The 16,310-nt window shown below is 46.9% G+C and overlaps 1 protein-coding gene across 3 annotated transcripts in view; it reads right to left on the reverse strand.

The window, feature by feature from the left end:
* HECTD1 (HECT domain E3 ubiquitin protein ligase 1) overlaps positions 1–16,310 on the reverse strand; it is a 154,396-nt gene that overhangs the window by 71,743 nt on the left and 66,343 nt on the right. For all 3 annotated transcript variants that reach the window (XM_073577809.1, XM_073577808.1, XM_073577807.1), the window contains exons 7-14: positions 12,768–12,844; positions 12,595–12,693; positions 12,019–12,133; positions 9,211–9,385; positions 1,409–1,547; positions 1,105–1,275; positions 665–887; positions 318–581 (exon numbers count right to left, since the gene is read on the reverse strand). In XM_073577809.1, coding sequence (XP_073433910.1) covers positions 318–581; positions 665–887; positions 1,105–1,275; positions 1,409–1,547; positions 9,211–9,385; positions 12,019–12,133; positions 12,595–12,693; positions 12,768–12,844 — 1,263 coding nt within the window. The remainder of the gene's footprint in view (positions 1–317; positions 582–664; positions 888–1,104; positions 1,276–1,408; positions 1,548–9,210; positions 9,386–12,018; positions 12,134–12,594; positions 12,694–12,767; positions 12,845–16,310) is intronic.

Below are 16,310 nucleotides of genomic sequence, written 5' to 3' on the forward strand. Positions count from 1 at the left end.
GCAAAACTTTCAGCGTCCAGCTGTACAAAACTGGCAGAGACCAACCCCCAAAGAATTGCAGCAGTAACTGCAGCCTCTATGGTGGTCCTACAAATTATTGACTCAGGAGGACTGATTACAAATGATTGTCACAATTTTCTCAAAAAAATGAATTTATGTTTGTGGATGTAATGTGAAAAAATATGGAAAAGTTCACAGGTTATGAATACTTTTTCAAGGCACTATAAATACTAACATAAAAGGGGAAACCATTTTGTATTAGTAGTAATGACAGCCAACACTAAAAGTTGCACTCACAGTTGAGAAAAACAACTTACCCAATGAGGTCTCTGCAGTGAACGAGTGCTTAGTTCCCCTGTTTGACTCAAACACAAAGCCCGGTAGGTCTTCTTTTAGTATGGTTGCCTGCTGTCCATCAGAGTTGTGGATGGCAATTTCTCCATCTTTCAAGCAAGTGAGGGACCAGTTGCCTACAGTGAGCTTACCTGGTCCAGGAACTGATAAAATAGGTTGGCTGGAAGTGGAGGGTTTCACTTGGCCTCGAGCTCTCTGTAGTTTCTCCAAAAACTCACTTCTGCTTTCTACACAAGAAAGAAAAATTATGTCACAAGTTACGTCACTGACTAACAACACGTAACTAATAAGGGTGGGATCTGGCACGGACCTGAGCTATCAGAGCCCCCTTCTGGGCTTCCACTTGAATACATGGTTGCAAGTTTTCCATCTAAGATGAAGCGAAACCAGCCATTGCTGCCATTGGATAATTCTAACGCTGCGGCATCGCTCCAAATATACAAACAGTCCCGTCCTCTAATGACGGACCAGTCCCTCCAGTGATAGGGCCTGCCCTGCTGTAATTCTTTGGCATCTTCCTGTGGTTCATCCTCCTAGAGATGGGAATTGTGAAATTAATGCTTTATATTAAAACAAATAATACATTCTCAAAAGTATCTGTCTTGGAGAACTGATTCCATGAGACAGCCCTCCCACCATTACCAGATGGACAGTCATTACCAGGGGCAGCAAAGTAGAACCTTCTTATATTTCCCCGATTTAAGACAAGTGAATGTAATGATTCCGCTGTCTATCAGCCCCCTTACTTACCTTTTCTGGTTTGGGGTCTTCCTCATTCTCATCATCAGAGGTAGGACCAGCTAAAGTTGACACTTTGCTTATAACCCCAAGTCTCGCTAGCTGGTCTAGAAAGAGATCGTCACCTTTGTCTACTAGGTCTCGGATAATCTGCAGTGCTAGAAGGTGACCATCGTCATCATCCTAAACATAAAGAAAAAAAAACATGAAACATTTAGGAGATGAAGGCATTTTATACAAAAATACGGAATCCTGTATTTAAAAAAAAAACAAACAAAAAAACCCACAAAGCAATAAGACATTTTTAAGGGCTCACCTCCTGATCTAGAACTGTTGCAGTAATTTCAACGAGGACGGTGGGCAGATTGTGCCCAGCATCAGAGTCACAGACTTCCTTTAGCAGAGCCTCGGAACAGAAATGGATCATCTTTCGGATAAGGGCAAGGCTGGCTTTCCTGTAAGAAAAAAATCAGATCTTAAAAAGAATTCTCTCATGGATGAAAGGTATCTCCGAAATTAACAAAAACAGTACGGGAGACAAGTCCCATAAGGTTTAAGAAAAGGATAGGATAATAAAATGGGACCAGTAAAATAAAACCTAGTGATAATTCTTATTATTATGGAACAATGGTAAATTTCACCAATAATGGAGGGAAATAAAAATATATATATTTACCTTGATATTAATCCAGTTCATAACTCAAACATTTCCCCCATTCCTGACAATTTATTTGGCTTTTATTGTACATGCATTTTTAGAAAATCTACTAACATTCCTTGTTTGGATATTCAAATTATAATGTTTGCTTCTTTGCCTCACAATACATAAGGTTTTATATAATATTAAATAAAATATCAACTAGCTTAGGAAAAGAAAATATATATACACTCACTGGCCACTTTATTAGGTACACCATGCTAGTAACGGGTTGGACCCCCTTTTGCCTTCAGAACTGCCTCAATTCTTCGTGGCAGAGATTCAACAAGGTGCTGGAAGCATTCCTCAGAGATTTTGGACCATATTGACATGATGGCATCACACAGTTGGCGCAGATTTGTCGGCTGCACATCCCTGATGCGAATCTCCCGTTCCACCACATCCCAAAGATGCTCTATTGGATTGAGATCTGGTGACTGAGGAGGCCATTTGAGTACAGTGAACTCATTGTCATGTTCAAGAAACCAATCTGAGATGATTCGAGCTTTATGACATGGCGCATTATCCTGCTGAAAGTAGCCATCAGATGCCTGTTCTTAGCTGAGAGGAGTGGTACCCAGTGTGGTCTTCTGCTGCTGTAGCCCATCTGCCTCAAAGTTCGACGCACTGTGCGTTCAGAGATGCTCTTCTGCCTACCTTGGTTGTAACGGGTGGCAATTTGAGTCACTGTTGCCTTTCTATCAGCTCGAACCAGTATGCCCATTCTCCTCTGACCTCTGGCATCAACAAGGCATTTCCGGCCACAGAACTGCAGCTCACTGGATTTTTTTTCTTTTTCGGACCATTCTCTGTAAACCCTAGAGATGGTTGTGCGTGAAAATCCCAGTAGATCAGCAGTTTCTGAAATACTCAGACCAGCCCTTCTGGCACCAACAATCATGCCACGTTCAAAGGCACTCAAATCACCTTTCTTCCCCATACTGATGCTCGGTTTGAACTGCAGGAGATTGTCTTGACCATGTCTACATGCCTAAATGCACTGAGTTGCCGCCATGTGATTGGCTGATTAGAAATTAAGTCTTAACACACAGTTGGACAGGTGTACCTAATAAAGTGGCCAGTGAGTGTATATATTTTTTTCTTTCTCTGATATTGGAGAAAAGTGTACAAAAATAGGAAAAATGTCTATTTTTCACATTTGTATTTATGACCACGAACAACTGCTAAAAAACATTAAAAGTTGTGTTCTTCTTTGCATAAAAAGGAGATTTTTGTGTACTCACCGTAAAATCTCTTTCTCTTAGCCTCTAAGTGGGGGACACAGAACCATGGGTGTTATGCTGCTATCCACTAGGAGGCGACACTATGCATAATCTGAAAAAGATTAACTTTGGCTCCTCCTCTGCAGTATACACCCCTGGACGGCATCAGCCTTCTCCAGTTTTGTGCATAAGCATGAGGAGGAATATAACAGAAATAACATAACCATGCCTGTAAGGCGGCTACTAGGTACGAGCTCAAAGAACAATATGAGAACTCAACCGTAACAACGGCCCGTAAGGGCAACAGGGTGGGAGCTGTGTCCCCCAATTAGAGGCTAAGAGAAAGAGATTTTATGGTGAGCAGACAAAAATCTCCTTTACACGTCGCCTCATTGGGGGACACAGAACCATGGGACGTCCCAAAGCAGTCCCTGGGTGGGAAGCAATGGATGACTATTGTGCAGACACGACCCTAAACTTGGGGAGCCGCCGCCTGCAGAACCTGTCTACCCAGGCTCGCGTCCGCTGAGGACTGGGTATGAACTCTGTAGTGTTTGGTAAACGTGTGTAGGCTAGTCCAAGTGGCCGCCTTACACACTTGTTGAGTCGAAGCCTGGTGCCGAATGGCCCAGGAGGCCCCTACCGCCCGTGTAGAATGTGCCGTAATACCGGCCGGAAGAGGAGAATTTTTAAGGCGGTAAGCCTCTTGTATGGCGGATTTGATCCACCTGGCGAGGGTAGCCTTGGAAGCCGGCAGACCCTGGCGGACGCCTTCCGGAAGAAGGAAAAGGGAATCAGACTTCCGGAAGGACGCAGTCCTAGACACGTATATATGCAATGCTCTGACGAGGTTAAGCGTATGGACAGCCTTTTCCACTCTATGAACCGGAACCGGGCAAAGGGATGGTAGTGAAATTTCCTCAATGAGGTGGAAGTTGGACACAACCTTCGGAAGGAAGGATGGGACTGTACAGAGAACTACCTTGTCCTGGAAAGCCAGGAATGGCCGTCTGCAGGAGAGTGCCGACAGTTCAGACACCCTGCGTAGCGAGGTGATTGCCACCAGAAAGACCACCTTCTGGGATAGAAGGCGAAGTGGGACTTCCCTAAGGGGTTCGAAGGGAGGTCCCTGCAATGCTGTCAGGACCAGGTTGAGGTCCCACGTTTCTAGTGGCCGTCTGTAAGGGGGGAACCAATCGGGAAACCCCCTGAAGAAAAGTCCTTACTTGTGGCTTGTTAGCAATGCGTCTTTGAAAAAGAACTGAGCGCGCTGACACCTGGCTCTTAAGCGAGCCCAGGGACAGTCTGGCCTCCAGACCCGATTGGAGAAAACCAAGCACTTTGGGGAGAGAATAAGGGAGTGGGATCTGGTCGCGAGATTCGCACCAGGTAAAGAATGCTCTCCAGGTACGGTAATAAATCTTGGCAGAGGCTGGCTTCCGTGCCCTGACAATGGTTTCAATGACGTCCGTGAGATCCCTGCCTGGGTTAGAACCCAGGTCTCAAGGGCCACGCCGTCAAATTGAGAGCCCCTGAATTCTGGTGGAAGAATGGGCCTTGTGACAGAAGATCGGGACGGTCGGGGAGACGCCAGGGGGCGTCTGCTGTAAAGGGGGTTTTACACTAAGCAATATCGCTAGCAATATCGCTAAAACGTCACCGGTTTTGTGACGTTATAGCGATATTGCTAGCGATATCGCTATGTGTGATACTTACCTCCGACCGGCTCCCCCGCTGTCCACCGCTGATCGCGCGAGAATGTCCGGCTCCATTTCTCGTCGGGCGCTTCCTGCTGAGACTTCCTGCTGTGACGTCCAGCGACGCGTGGAGGCGGGCGGGAGGACGCAGGATCGCTGTGTGTGAATGGTAAGTATCGTGCGCTGCGTCGCTGCTGCATCGCTGTGAGATCTTTCTGTATGAAAGCTCACTAGCGATCATTTAGCGATGCACCAGCGATCCTGACCGGGTCGGATCGCTGGTTGGATCACTGGTGCATCGCTAAATGTAAAAGGGCCTTAAGTTGTACGATGTCGGCGTAACATGTACGTCTAGGCCAGTCTGGCGCGATTAGGATGGTTGGAACTCCTTCTTGTTTGATCTTCCTCACCACTCTGGATATCAGGGGGAGAGGTGAAAAAATGTACAGAAGCTGGAACTGGGTCCAGTCCTGAACCAGGGCATCCGCTCCGAGCGACCGCGGATCGTGTGTTGTGGCCATGAAGTTGGAGACCTTGGCATTGAAATGGGATGCCATTAGGTCCACGTCCGGGGTCCACCAGCGATTGCAGATCTGGCAAAAAATTTCGGGATGGAGAGACCACTCTCCCGAGTCCATTCCTTGTCTGCTGAGGAAGTCGGCTTCCCACACCAAGAATGTGGACCGCAGAGAGTACCGACCCCGTGTCTTCCGCCCAGTGGAGGATGTGTGTCACTTCTCTCATCGCCTGGGTACTGCGTGTCCCGCCTTGGTGGTTCACATATGCCACAGCCGTGGCATTGTCCGACTGTACTTTGATATGAGAGGCTGCCAGTAAGTGACGAAAGGCTCAACGCCAGGAGGATGGCACGAATTTCCAGGATGTTGATGGGCATGTTCGCCTCCACTGGTGACCACTTGCCCTGTGCCCTGTGATGTAAGTGCACCGCACCCCAACCCGTCAGACTCGCGTCGGTGGTCAGGACCTTCCATTGACCTGTGAGAAAGGATTTCCCCTTCGCGAGTGAGGTTGGCTTGAGCCACCAGAGCAGGGACCTCCTGGTCGACGATGTTAGCTGGAACTCCGTGTCGAGGGAAAAAGGATTCCTGTCCCAGGACTTGAGAATGGCTAGTTTAAGAGGCCTGAGGTGAAACTGGGCAAATGGGACCGCTTCCATTGCTGCCGCCATCCTGCCGAGGACTCTCATGGCAAACCGGAGATCGGGGGGGGGGGGGGGGGCTGCGAAGGAGGATGCGGACTCCTAGACGGAGAGCCAGTGCCTTGTCCTTGGGAAGGAGCACCAGACCCCTAGGGGGGGTCGAATAGCATCCCCAGGAAGGACAGAGACTGACTCGGATTAGTCGATGACTTGGTAGGTTGACTAACCAGCCCAGGCGACTCAGAGTGTCGAATGGAATTGAGATGCTGAGCTCACAGTCCTTGAAGGTGGAAGCCCTGATGAGGAGATTGTCCAGGTATGGAACGACTACTATGCCTCTGGAGTGTAGAACGTCCATGGTGGCTGCCATGATCTTGGTAAACGTTCTGGGAGGCGTGGCGAGTCCGAACGGGAGAGCCACGAACTGGTAGCGGTCCTGGTTGATTGCGAACCTGAGAAATCTCTGATGGGCGGGAGCAATCGGTATATGCAGGTGTGCGTCTTGTATGTCTATGGAGGCGAGATATTCTCCCTTCTCCATGGACGCAATGATGGACCGAAGGGACTCCATGCGAAAATGGCGAACCCGCACATATTTGTTGAGTTGTTTTAGGTCCAATATGGGCCGTACGCTGCCTCCTTTCTTGGGGACTACGAATACATTGGAGTAGAACCCTCGGAAGCGCTCGGCCGCAGGAACCGGTATTATGACTCCTGCTTGAAGAAGGGAGAAAACCGCTTGGTGGAAGGCACGAGCCTTGGCTGGCGGTTTTGGGGGAACAGAGAGGAAAAACCGGTTCGGTGGGTTGGAAGTGAACTCGATCTTGTATCCGGAAGACACTATTTCCCTGACCCACCTGTCTTCTGTAATAGGCAGCCAGACTTGCTGAAAGAGCAAAAGTCGTCCGCCTAGGGGTGGGGTGTCTTCCGGAGTTCGTGATTCATGAGGAGGAGAAAGTCTGAGGTTTTCCTCCTTTGGGCTTTGACTAGCCTGCTTTTGGCTGCCAGGTCTTGTCCGGCCATTGCGTCGACCGTGAGTTGTCCCTGCGTGGGGAACGGTTACGATTTTGTGCTGGGTGTGAGACGGACCAGCCCGAAGAATTCCAAAAGGATCGGAATCGTGTTTGGTTACGCTTTTTGTAAGTGTGTTTAGGTTTTAGTTGAGGGAGAGAGGAACTCTTACCCCCGGTGGCGTTGGATATCATTGTGTCCAACTTTTCACCGAAAAGCCGCCCACTGAGGTACGGGAGGTGCGTGAGGGACTTCTTTGAGGCCGCGTCCGCTTTCCATTCCCACAGCCAGAGGATACGCCGAATCGTAATGGCGTTTGATGCTATCCCCGCTACACCCCTTGCTGAATCCAGAGCTGCATGAAGTATGTAATCTGCTACAACTGCTATTTGAACCGCTTGGTCCGACAGCTCAGGGGTTGTTGCTTGGAGGCCATCTTGTAATTTTTTGGCCCAAGCCAGAATGGCCTTGGCAGCCCAAACTGAAGCGAACGCGGGAGCCAGGGAGGCCCCTGCAGCCTCAAAAATTGAACGAGCCATGCCTTCTACCTGCCGGTCTGCTGCGTCCCTGAGGGTTGAGCTATCTGGCAATGAGAGGAGGGTCTGTGCTGCTAGTCTAGAGACTGGGGGGTCCACTTCGGGTGGATATGTCCATTCCTTGGTGTTCTTCTGCGGGAAGGGGTACCTTGTCTCCAAATATTTGCGATTGGACAATTTCTTCTCAGGCTGTTAGAACTGCTTGTTAAGGATTGCCTTAAATTCTGGGTGATTAGAGAAGACCTTAGGCGGTTTTAGAACACCTTCAAACGAAATCTTATGCTCTGGAGCCTCCGGGGGCGGATCAGAAAGATCCAGCACCCGATGGATGGAAGAGATTACGTCTTCAACTAGCGCTGTATTGCTAGGGGGAATTGGGATCAGGGACCCCTCCGTTTCGTTGTCTGAGGTGGAGTCACAGATGCCTTCCGAATCTTGTGTATCGCTGAGGCGTCCCCTGGTGGGTGAACTGGGGCGGAGGTCTTCTGTGGTCGGGGATCGCTGTGGAGATCTGCGTTGTCTGTCTCTGGCAGGGGACGGTCTAGGTGACCTGGAACTACGGTGTCTCTCCCTAGAGGGGGATGACCGTGTGCTATGGGATGACGCAGATGAATGCGACCTGTGGGTCCGCTTACATCTGCATGTGGCCGGGACGTCATGTCCCTGAGTCGAGCTCTCCCTTTGCTGGGTAATGTTCATAGCCGAGGCATGACCCTGCAGAGCCTGAAGCAATGTGAAGGTTAGGTTATCTATAGACTGCATCATAGATTGCGACATCTGAGTAGCCCATTGCGGCGTGGTAGCAGACACCGAAGCATTGGTAGGGGCTTCTTGGGGTTCTGACCCAGTGATACAGTCCCGGCAGTGCGGGTACGTGCTGCCACTGGGGAGCGTGGTATTGCAGGCTGTGCAGAATGCATAAAAGCAGTCCTGCCTGGTTCTCTTGGACCTTGAGCCCGGCATAGTGCATAGAGTGCAGAAGGGCTGGCTATGCAGAGGACCCTACAGGGGTGGCTATGCAGAGGAACCTATAGGGGAGCCTTATAGGGAATATAGATTCACAGCCGAGTAAAAAACCCAGCTGTGATCTTACCCCACCAGTGTGCCCCTAGGTCCAGCGCCAAAGATCCGCAGTCCTGTGCCCCCCGGAGACTAGCTGTCCTGGTCCTGCTGATGTCCTGCTGCAGAAATGGTCGCCGGGAAGAAGAGGGGGGCGGAGAGGAGGCGGCTTCAGCTAGGCCGAAGCCGCGGCCTAAATTAGATGCCTGATGCCCAGAAAGGCTCCAGGCCGGCGCGAAAGTCCGGGAGGGTGTCGGATCTGAACTTGACTCCCCCGGATCTAAAGGCAGGATAGCGGTGGGGCTATAAGTGGAAGGGGGGCCCTGTGAGTATCCTTGGATCCAGCAGCTCCTGTTACCTCCCTACACTCAACGATCACATGATCTTTAGGTCCATAAAAGGAAGCACTGTCAGTGCTTCCTTATCTGTTTACTTCTTGTTCAGCACTCTGTATACAGAGATCAGGAAGGGAAACACAATAATGAATCAGGTCTGCCTTCCTTTTGGGGAATCTGGCTGTGTCTGACAGCCATCTCCCGACCCCACAGCTGCATAATCTCCAGCAAGTTACTTCCTCTACAATGATGATTTAGAGCAGAAATGTACACAGCCCAGATGTTTATAATCTACGGGCAGTCTAGAAGTAGCTAAGGATGTAACAAATTAAATATATAAAGAATGGTTTGTCAAAGCATCATAAGTGAAGACTACATTCATCATACAAAAGATACCTTACCTGATTGATGGGAGCATAGTCTGCTGAAAAGTTTGAGCAAAAACAGGTAGAAGCCTCTTCAAGTAAATTGGTGCCATTTCTGGGTCCCCCTTCGGTTCATTGCACTCCTCTTCCTCTCGATTAGAGTCTTTTTTCTTCTTTTCATCTCCTTTGTTAACAGGACACATCCAGTCTCCTAAAACAAACAAGTAAGGCTTGAGAGAATTATTTCATTACAAGGAATGTGTTATAATGCAAGTTTTGGCCCCCACTTTGGCCCAGTGAATACAATATTGCACAGAATTGCCACTTGTTCAGCAGGTGTCATCTCTATGCAAACGGATTTTGCACTTTCCATGGCCGCTTGCCATCAAATCCACTATACAGCTCTGGCAATAATTAAGAAACCACTGCAAAACTTTCACGTTTGTCTGATGATTTGAGCCCTGCCTCTAGAAGCCTGTTACGAACTCTTCTTGCCGTGCTCTTCACCCCAGCTGCCATTTGCCATTCCTTTTGTAGGTCACTTGATGTCATCCCGCGGTTGCTGAGTGACATTTGAATACAGTGGCAATTAAAAGTTTGGGCACCCCTGGTCAAAATTACTGCTATTGTGACCAGTTAAGCAAGTTGAAGATGGAATAATCTCTAAAAGAGCTAAAGTTAAAGATGACACATTTTCTCTGTATTTTAGGCCAAAAAAAATTATATATTGTCATTTTTTTACATTTTAAAAATTACAATAAGGAAAATAGGCCAATGCAAAAGTTTGGGCACCCTGCATAGTTAGTACCTAGTAGCACTCCCTTTTAAAATATCACCGCTTGTAAACGCTTTTAGTAGCCAGCCAAGAGTCTTTCAATTCTTGTTTGATGGATTTTCATCCATTCTTCCTTGGAAAATTCTTCCATTTCTGTGAGATTCCTAGGTCGTCTTGCATGCACTGCTATTTTGAGGACTAGCCACAGATTTTCAATGATGATCGAATCGGGGGACTGTGAGGGCCATTGAAAAACCTCTAGCTATCGCCTTTTGAGGTAGTCTATTGTGGATTTTGATGTGTGTGATCATTATCCATTTGTAGAAGCCATCCTGTTTTCAAATTCAGCTTTTTTTCTACACATGGTGTTATGTTTGCATCAAGAATTTGTTGAAATTTCATTGACTCCATTCTTCCCTCTACCTGTGAAATGTTCCCTGTGCCATTATCTGCAACACAACTCCAAAGCATGATTGAGCCATCCCCATGCTTAATGGTTGGAGAAATGTTCTTTTCCTGAAATTCTATGCAATTTTTTCTCTGCACATACCTTTGATCATTGCGACCAAAGAGTTTTATTTTAACTTCAACGATTCACAGGACTTGTTTCTAAAATGCATTGGGCTTGTTTAGATGTTCTTTTGCATACCTCTAATGCTAAATTTTATGGTGAGGGTGCAGGAGAGGTTTTCTTCTGATGACTCTTCCATGAAGGCCATATTTGATAAGGTGTCTCTGAACAGTAGAACAATTACCACAACTCCAGAATCTGCTAAATCTTTCTGAAGGTCTTTTGCAGTCAAGTGGGGGTTCTGATATGCATTTCTAGCAATCCTACAAGCAGCTCTCTCTGAAATTTTGCTTGGCCTTCCAGACCTTATCTTGACCTCCACTGTTCCTGTAAACTGCTATTTCTGAATTACATATTGAACTGAGGAAAGGACAACTTGAAAACGCTTTGCTGTCTTCTTATAGCCTTCTCCTGCTTTGTGGGCCTCCACCATTTTCAGAGTGCTAGGCAGCTGCTTAAAAGAACCCATGGTGGCTGTTTTTTCACACAAGGTTAGAGGAGGCTATGTGTTTCTAAACCTGTGGAATCTGCATCAGCTGTCCTTTCCTAACATTGAGGGTGAACAAGCCATATCCATTACAGGCTAATTAAGGTCTGAAACCTTGGTCAAAGTTATCTGAGCACACAAATCTCCAAAGGTGCCCAATCTTTAGCATCGGACCATTTTTCTTTTTGTAATTTTTAAAATGTGACAAAAATACAATGTGTATTACTTTTTAGCCTAAAATACAAACCAAATGTGTCATCTTTAACTTTAGGCCTTTTAGAGATCATTTTATCTTCAACGTGCTTAACTGTTCACAATAACAGTAATTTTGACCAGGGGTGCCTAAACTTTTGCATGCCACTGTAAGATGACAGTCATCCCGGTCAGTGGAGAGTCGTTTTCGCCCTCTGCCGGTCTGTAGCTTTGTTGTCCCCAATGTCAGCTGCTTGACCTTGTTGTAATTGACTGCCCTCTTAGAAATTTTAAGGATGGAGGCAACATGACGCTCACTGTATCTGCTAGTAAAGCCAGAATTGAGCCCTTCTTTTCCTCACTCAAGAGTTTTCTTTTCAACTCCTTTGGCATGGTTAAAAGTTTTTTTTTTAATTCCTATTACTGTTAGGATATTACTAGCACTTGTTTTGGCATCCAGCTTGTCCTATTGCAAGAGGATTGTGAACATCACAGCAGGGTTTTTTTTATACTTTCCTTCGTTAAATAAGATTTGGCTCAGGATGATCACCTAATCAGAAGCACATTAAGTAGAATGAGGTGTACTCTGGTTGGAATTCAACTGACACTGGAATGGAATGGCTGTCAGATATGTAGTAAGCTGATTTTTATAAAACTGTGCAGTGGTCTCTTAATTTTTGCCAGAGCTGTATGTGAATTAGGTTATGAAAATCCCTTTCACAAATATTGCATTGCACACTATTGCAGCGTTTTGGTGTACAATGCTATGGAATATGCTGGCACTACAGAAGTAGGGTGAAAATGAAATGAATGACAGACCTGGTGATTGTAAGATGGCAACCACCTCGCTATGCCCGCGCTCCCGTGCTTTATCCAGGGGAGTTTTTCCATCCTCATCACGCAGATCTGGATTGGCTCCATGGCGTAACAGGGTCTAAAAGGACAATAAGAAACATGAAAAAGAGGATATACGTTACCAAACTTGTCAGAGCGCCCACTTATTACCCAACATAAGTACTAGAAGCATGTCTAAAAAAAAATGGGTAACCATTTAGTAAAAGAAATGGCATCTGAGAAAGTCAGAGAGCAATATGACCCGTGTGACTCTACACAGCTATTAAACAAGGTAATCTTATAATAAAGACATGTGACATGATATATAAAGTTGCTTGTCTTATCTGGCAGCCACTGATCTGTCCAGACAATATAGACACAATTGTAAAGCGAGATCACAATGTCAAGAGAGAGGTCACTTGTATTATGCAGCTGTAATCTGCCCATTGAAAACTCTGCGCACCCTGGACGGCTTTTCTAAAGCCGCGTCAATCCAATGACCCAATTCCCCATGATGGGTTCAGAGCTGAATCTACGAGTTTCACTTTCATGACGTCCTACCTTTGCCACCTGAGGTCGCCCAAAGCAAGCAGCATAATGTAAAGAAGAGGACCTCTGACCCCGGTTGACATCAGCACCTCGTTCACATAAGAACTCCACCTAGAAGGAAGCCCACAGGGTCAGAAGACATCAATCACCCGGACCTAATCTCGCGGGTCAAATAACAAACTTACCATTTCCTGGGTGCCAAAAGCAGAGGCCCAATTCAATAGAGTCTGTCCAACGTCATCCATAAAATTCACCTCAAAAGCTGTAAAACGTAAAACAAGTCATATAGATTTTCCACACAAATTCGTATCTACCTACCAATTTACAACCCTACGCAGCAAGAAACTAAATGCTCCGGACACAAATACACATTTTTTTTTTTTTTAAACCTTTCATGACCAGGCTATTTTTCATTTTTTCCTTCCAAGTGCCATAACTTTTTTGATTTTTCCATTTACATAGCCATGTGAGGGCTTGTTTATGGCAGCAAGAGTTGCACTTTTGACAGAAAGTTCATTTTATGTTGTGATGCACTAAAAGAAGGAAAAAAAATTCCAAGTACAAATTGACAAAAGCAAAAAAAAAAAAAAAAAAAAAAGCGCAATTCCACAATTGTTTTCTGAGTTTTTTATTTACCATATTCACTTTATGGTAAAACTGAGTTGGCAGTAAGATTTTCCATGCCCGTTCAAGTACGCAGATACCATACAAGAGTATATTATCTAAAAATAATTTGTTTGTGTCACCATTTTCTGAGATCTGTAACGTTTTCATTTTTCAAGATCTGGGTTTGGGGTGAGGGCTAATTCTTTGAGCCCTGAGCTGACTTATTTATTGATACCACTTTGGGGCAAATATGATGTTTTGATCTCCTTGTTACATTTTACTGCAGTGTTGCCGTGGCCAAAAAAAACTATTCTGGAGTTTCATTTTTTTTTGTTACGCTATTTATTGATCAAGTTTATTTTACATTTTGATACATCGGCCTTTTCTGTACACAGCAATACCAAACGTGTAATCGGTTTTATTTTTAAAGGTGCAGAGAGAAATTTAAATTTGTTTTTTCGTTTTTCAGATTTTTAAACTTTTTTTTTCACTTTTTACTGTACTTGTTAGGGGTCTTGAAGCTGCGATCATCTGATCGCTTGTGCTATACAGTTAGGTCCATATATATTTAGACAGAGACAACATTTTTTTAATTTTGGTTCTAGACATTACCACAATGAATTTTAAACAAAACAATTAATAATCTTTATAATAATAATAATCTTTATTTTTATATAGCGCTAACATATTCCGCAGCGCTTTACAGTTTGAACATATCATCACTGTCCCTGATGGGGCTCACAATCTAAATTCCCTATCAGTATGTCTTTGGAGTGTGGGAGGAAACCGGAGTGCCCGGAGGAAACCCACGCAAACACGGTGTCACGGGGGCTTAGTTCAACTAAGGCTGAAATACCCGGGGCCCCTGTGGTGTCCCTTTACTAGGGGAAACCCTGTCTGACCCTCAACCCAGGGTTTTTGCTGAAGGTGCAAATGCCTGAGCCTCCGACCTTTCCTTATCTCCTGCTCAGCCCTGCACTTAACCCTCCACCCTCCACCCAGTGAGAAGTCACCACCAAAGCTCCCACACAAATAATGACACACAGGGAGAACTTAAACTGCACTGCGCCGCACACACACAGGAATATACAGTAATGTGAACAGGGCACAACTAAACACAAATATGGGAAGGAGAAAGGATAACGACGGATCATACGACACCAGATATGAATCTCTCTCTCTTGAACACCTCCACTCCAGACCGGAACCACTTGGTATGAAACACAAGCTATAATCGGCGACGCCCATAGGCCAGCATGACTATTTAAAGACCGTGGGCGTGACTAACCATCCAACCTGGTCTCCAGCAGGATTAACCCCCGAGAGCCTGAAGATCAGGCCGGCGCCACTGAGGCTATAGTGGCTGGAGGTGGAACTACCTCTGCCTGCCGGATGCTGTGGTGTGAACAGCGTCCGACATGACAGTACCCCGTCTTCTACGAGGGACCCCAGGGCCCTCAAGACTCATAGGACCCGGCTTGTCCGGATGACGACGGTGAAAAGAACTGACCAGCCGATCCGCATGTATGTCTGAGGCTGGAACCCAAGACCTCTCCTCTGGACCATACCCCCGCCAGTGCACCAAATACTGAAGAGTACGGCGTACTACTCGAGAGTCCACTACCTTGGCGACCTCGAACTCTAACTCGCCATCCACCATGACTGGAGGTGGCATCGGCGTCGTGTCCACCAAGCCTACCACCTTTTTCAATAAAGCCCTGTGAAACACGTTGTGTATCTTGTACACCGCGGGAAGTTCCAACCGATAAGCTACTGGGTTAATGATGGCAGAAATCCTAAAAGGCCCAATAAACCTTGGACCCAGTTTTAAAGAAGGGATTTTGAGTTTTATGTTCTTCGTAGCTAACCACACCCATTCACCCACACACAGGTCCGGACCTGGCACGCGTTTACTGTCAGCCACCCGTTTGTACCTGGCACTCATGCTCAACAAACGCTGTTTCACCCGCCTCCAGACTGATGACAATTGGGCTCCTAGCTGATCCTCCTCCGGGACACCCCCGGAGTCACCCTGACGTAAGGTACAAAACTGAGGATGTTGACCGTACACACAAAAGAATGGAGACTCTCCTGATGACTCTTGGCGGTGATTATTTAATGCGAATTCGGCCAGAGGAAGGAAAGTAGACCACTCCTCCTGGTTGTCGGACACAAAGCATCGTAAATACTGTTCAAGATTTTGGTTCATGCGCTCAGTTTGTCCATTAGACTGTGGATGAAACGCCGATGAATGTGACAACTTGATCCCCAACCTTGAGCAAAAAGCTTTCCAAAACCTCGCCACAAATTGCGTACCCCTATCAGATACTATGTCAGACGGTACTCCGTGGAGTCTGACCACCTCCTTCACAAATACCTGAGCCAACGTCTTAGCATTGGGCAAAGAGGACAACGCCACAAAATGCGCCATCTTTGAAAAACGGTCAACCACCACCAGGATGACCGTGTTCCCTGCCGAGGCTGGCAAGTCAGTGATAAAATCCATGGAGATTTCTGTCCATGGCCTATTGGGTACCCCCAGAGGCTGTAGCGTGCCAGCAGGACGGGTTCGGGGTGACTTAGCCCTAGCGCACGTGATGCAAGCTGCCACGTACGAGACCACGTCCTGCCGGATTTTGGGCCACCAGAAACGACGCGATACCAGCTCTAAGGTGCCCTTCACCCCTGGGTGACCAGCCAGTACCGAATCGTGGTGTTCCTTCAACACCTTAGGCCGAAGATGCAGGGGTACAAATGATTTGTTGGCGGGAAGTCCTGGTGGTACCTCCTCTTGGGCCTCGGCAATCTCCGCCTCTACCTCAGTCGTGAGAGCCGAGACCACTACCCCTTTCTGGAGGATGGGTACCGGCTCTTCCCGAGGTTCTCCCCCCGGAAAACACCTAGACAAAGCATCCGCCTTGGTGTTTTTAGCCCCGGGACGGTACGTCACAAGAAAATTGAAACGAGTAAAAAACAATGCCCAGCGAGCCTGCCTAGGAGACAGACGCTTGGCCGACTCCAGGTAGAGCAGATTCTTATGGTCGGTGATAACTGTGACCTGGTGAGCCGCCCCCTCCAAGAAGTGTCGCCATTCCTCAAAAGCCAGTTTGATGGCCAACAAC

This window comes from Dendrobates tinctorius, unplaced genomic scaffold (assembly GCF_039654945.1).
Source record: "Dendrobates tinctorius isolate UK_male_01 unplaced genomic scaffold, ASM3965494v1 ptg000057l, whole genome shotgun sequence".
Taxonomy (NCBI): domain Eukaryota; kingdom Metazoa; phylum Chordata; class Amphibia; order Anura; family Dendrobatidae; genus Dendrobates; species Dendrobates tinctorius.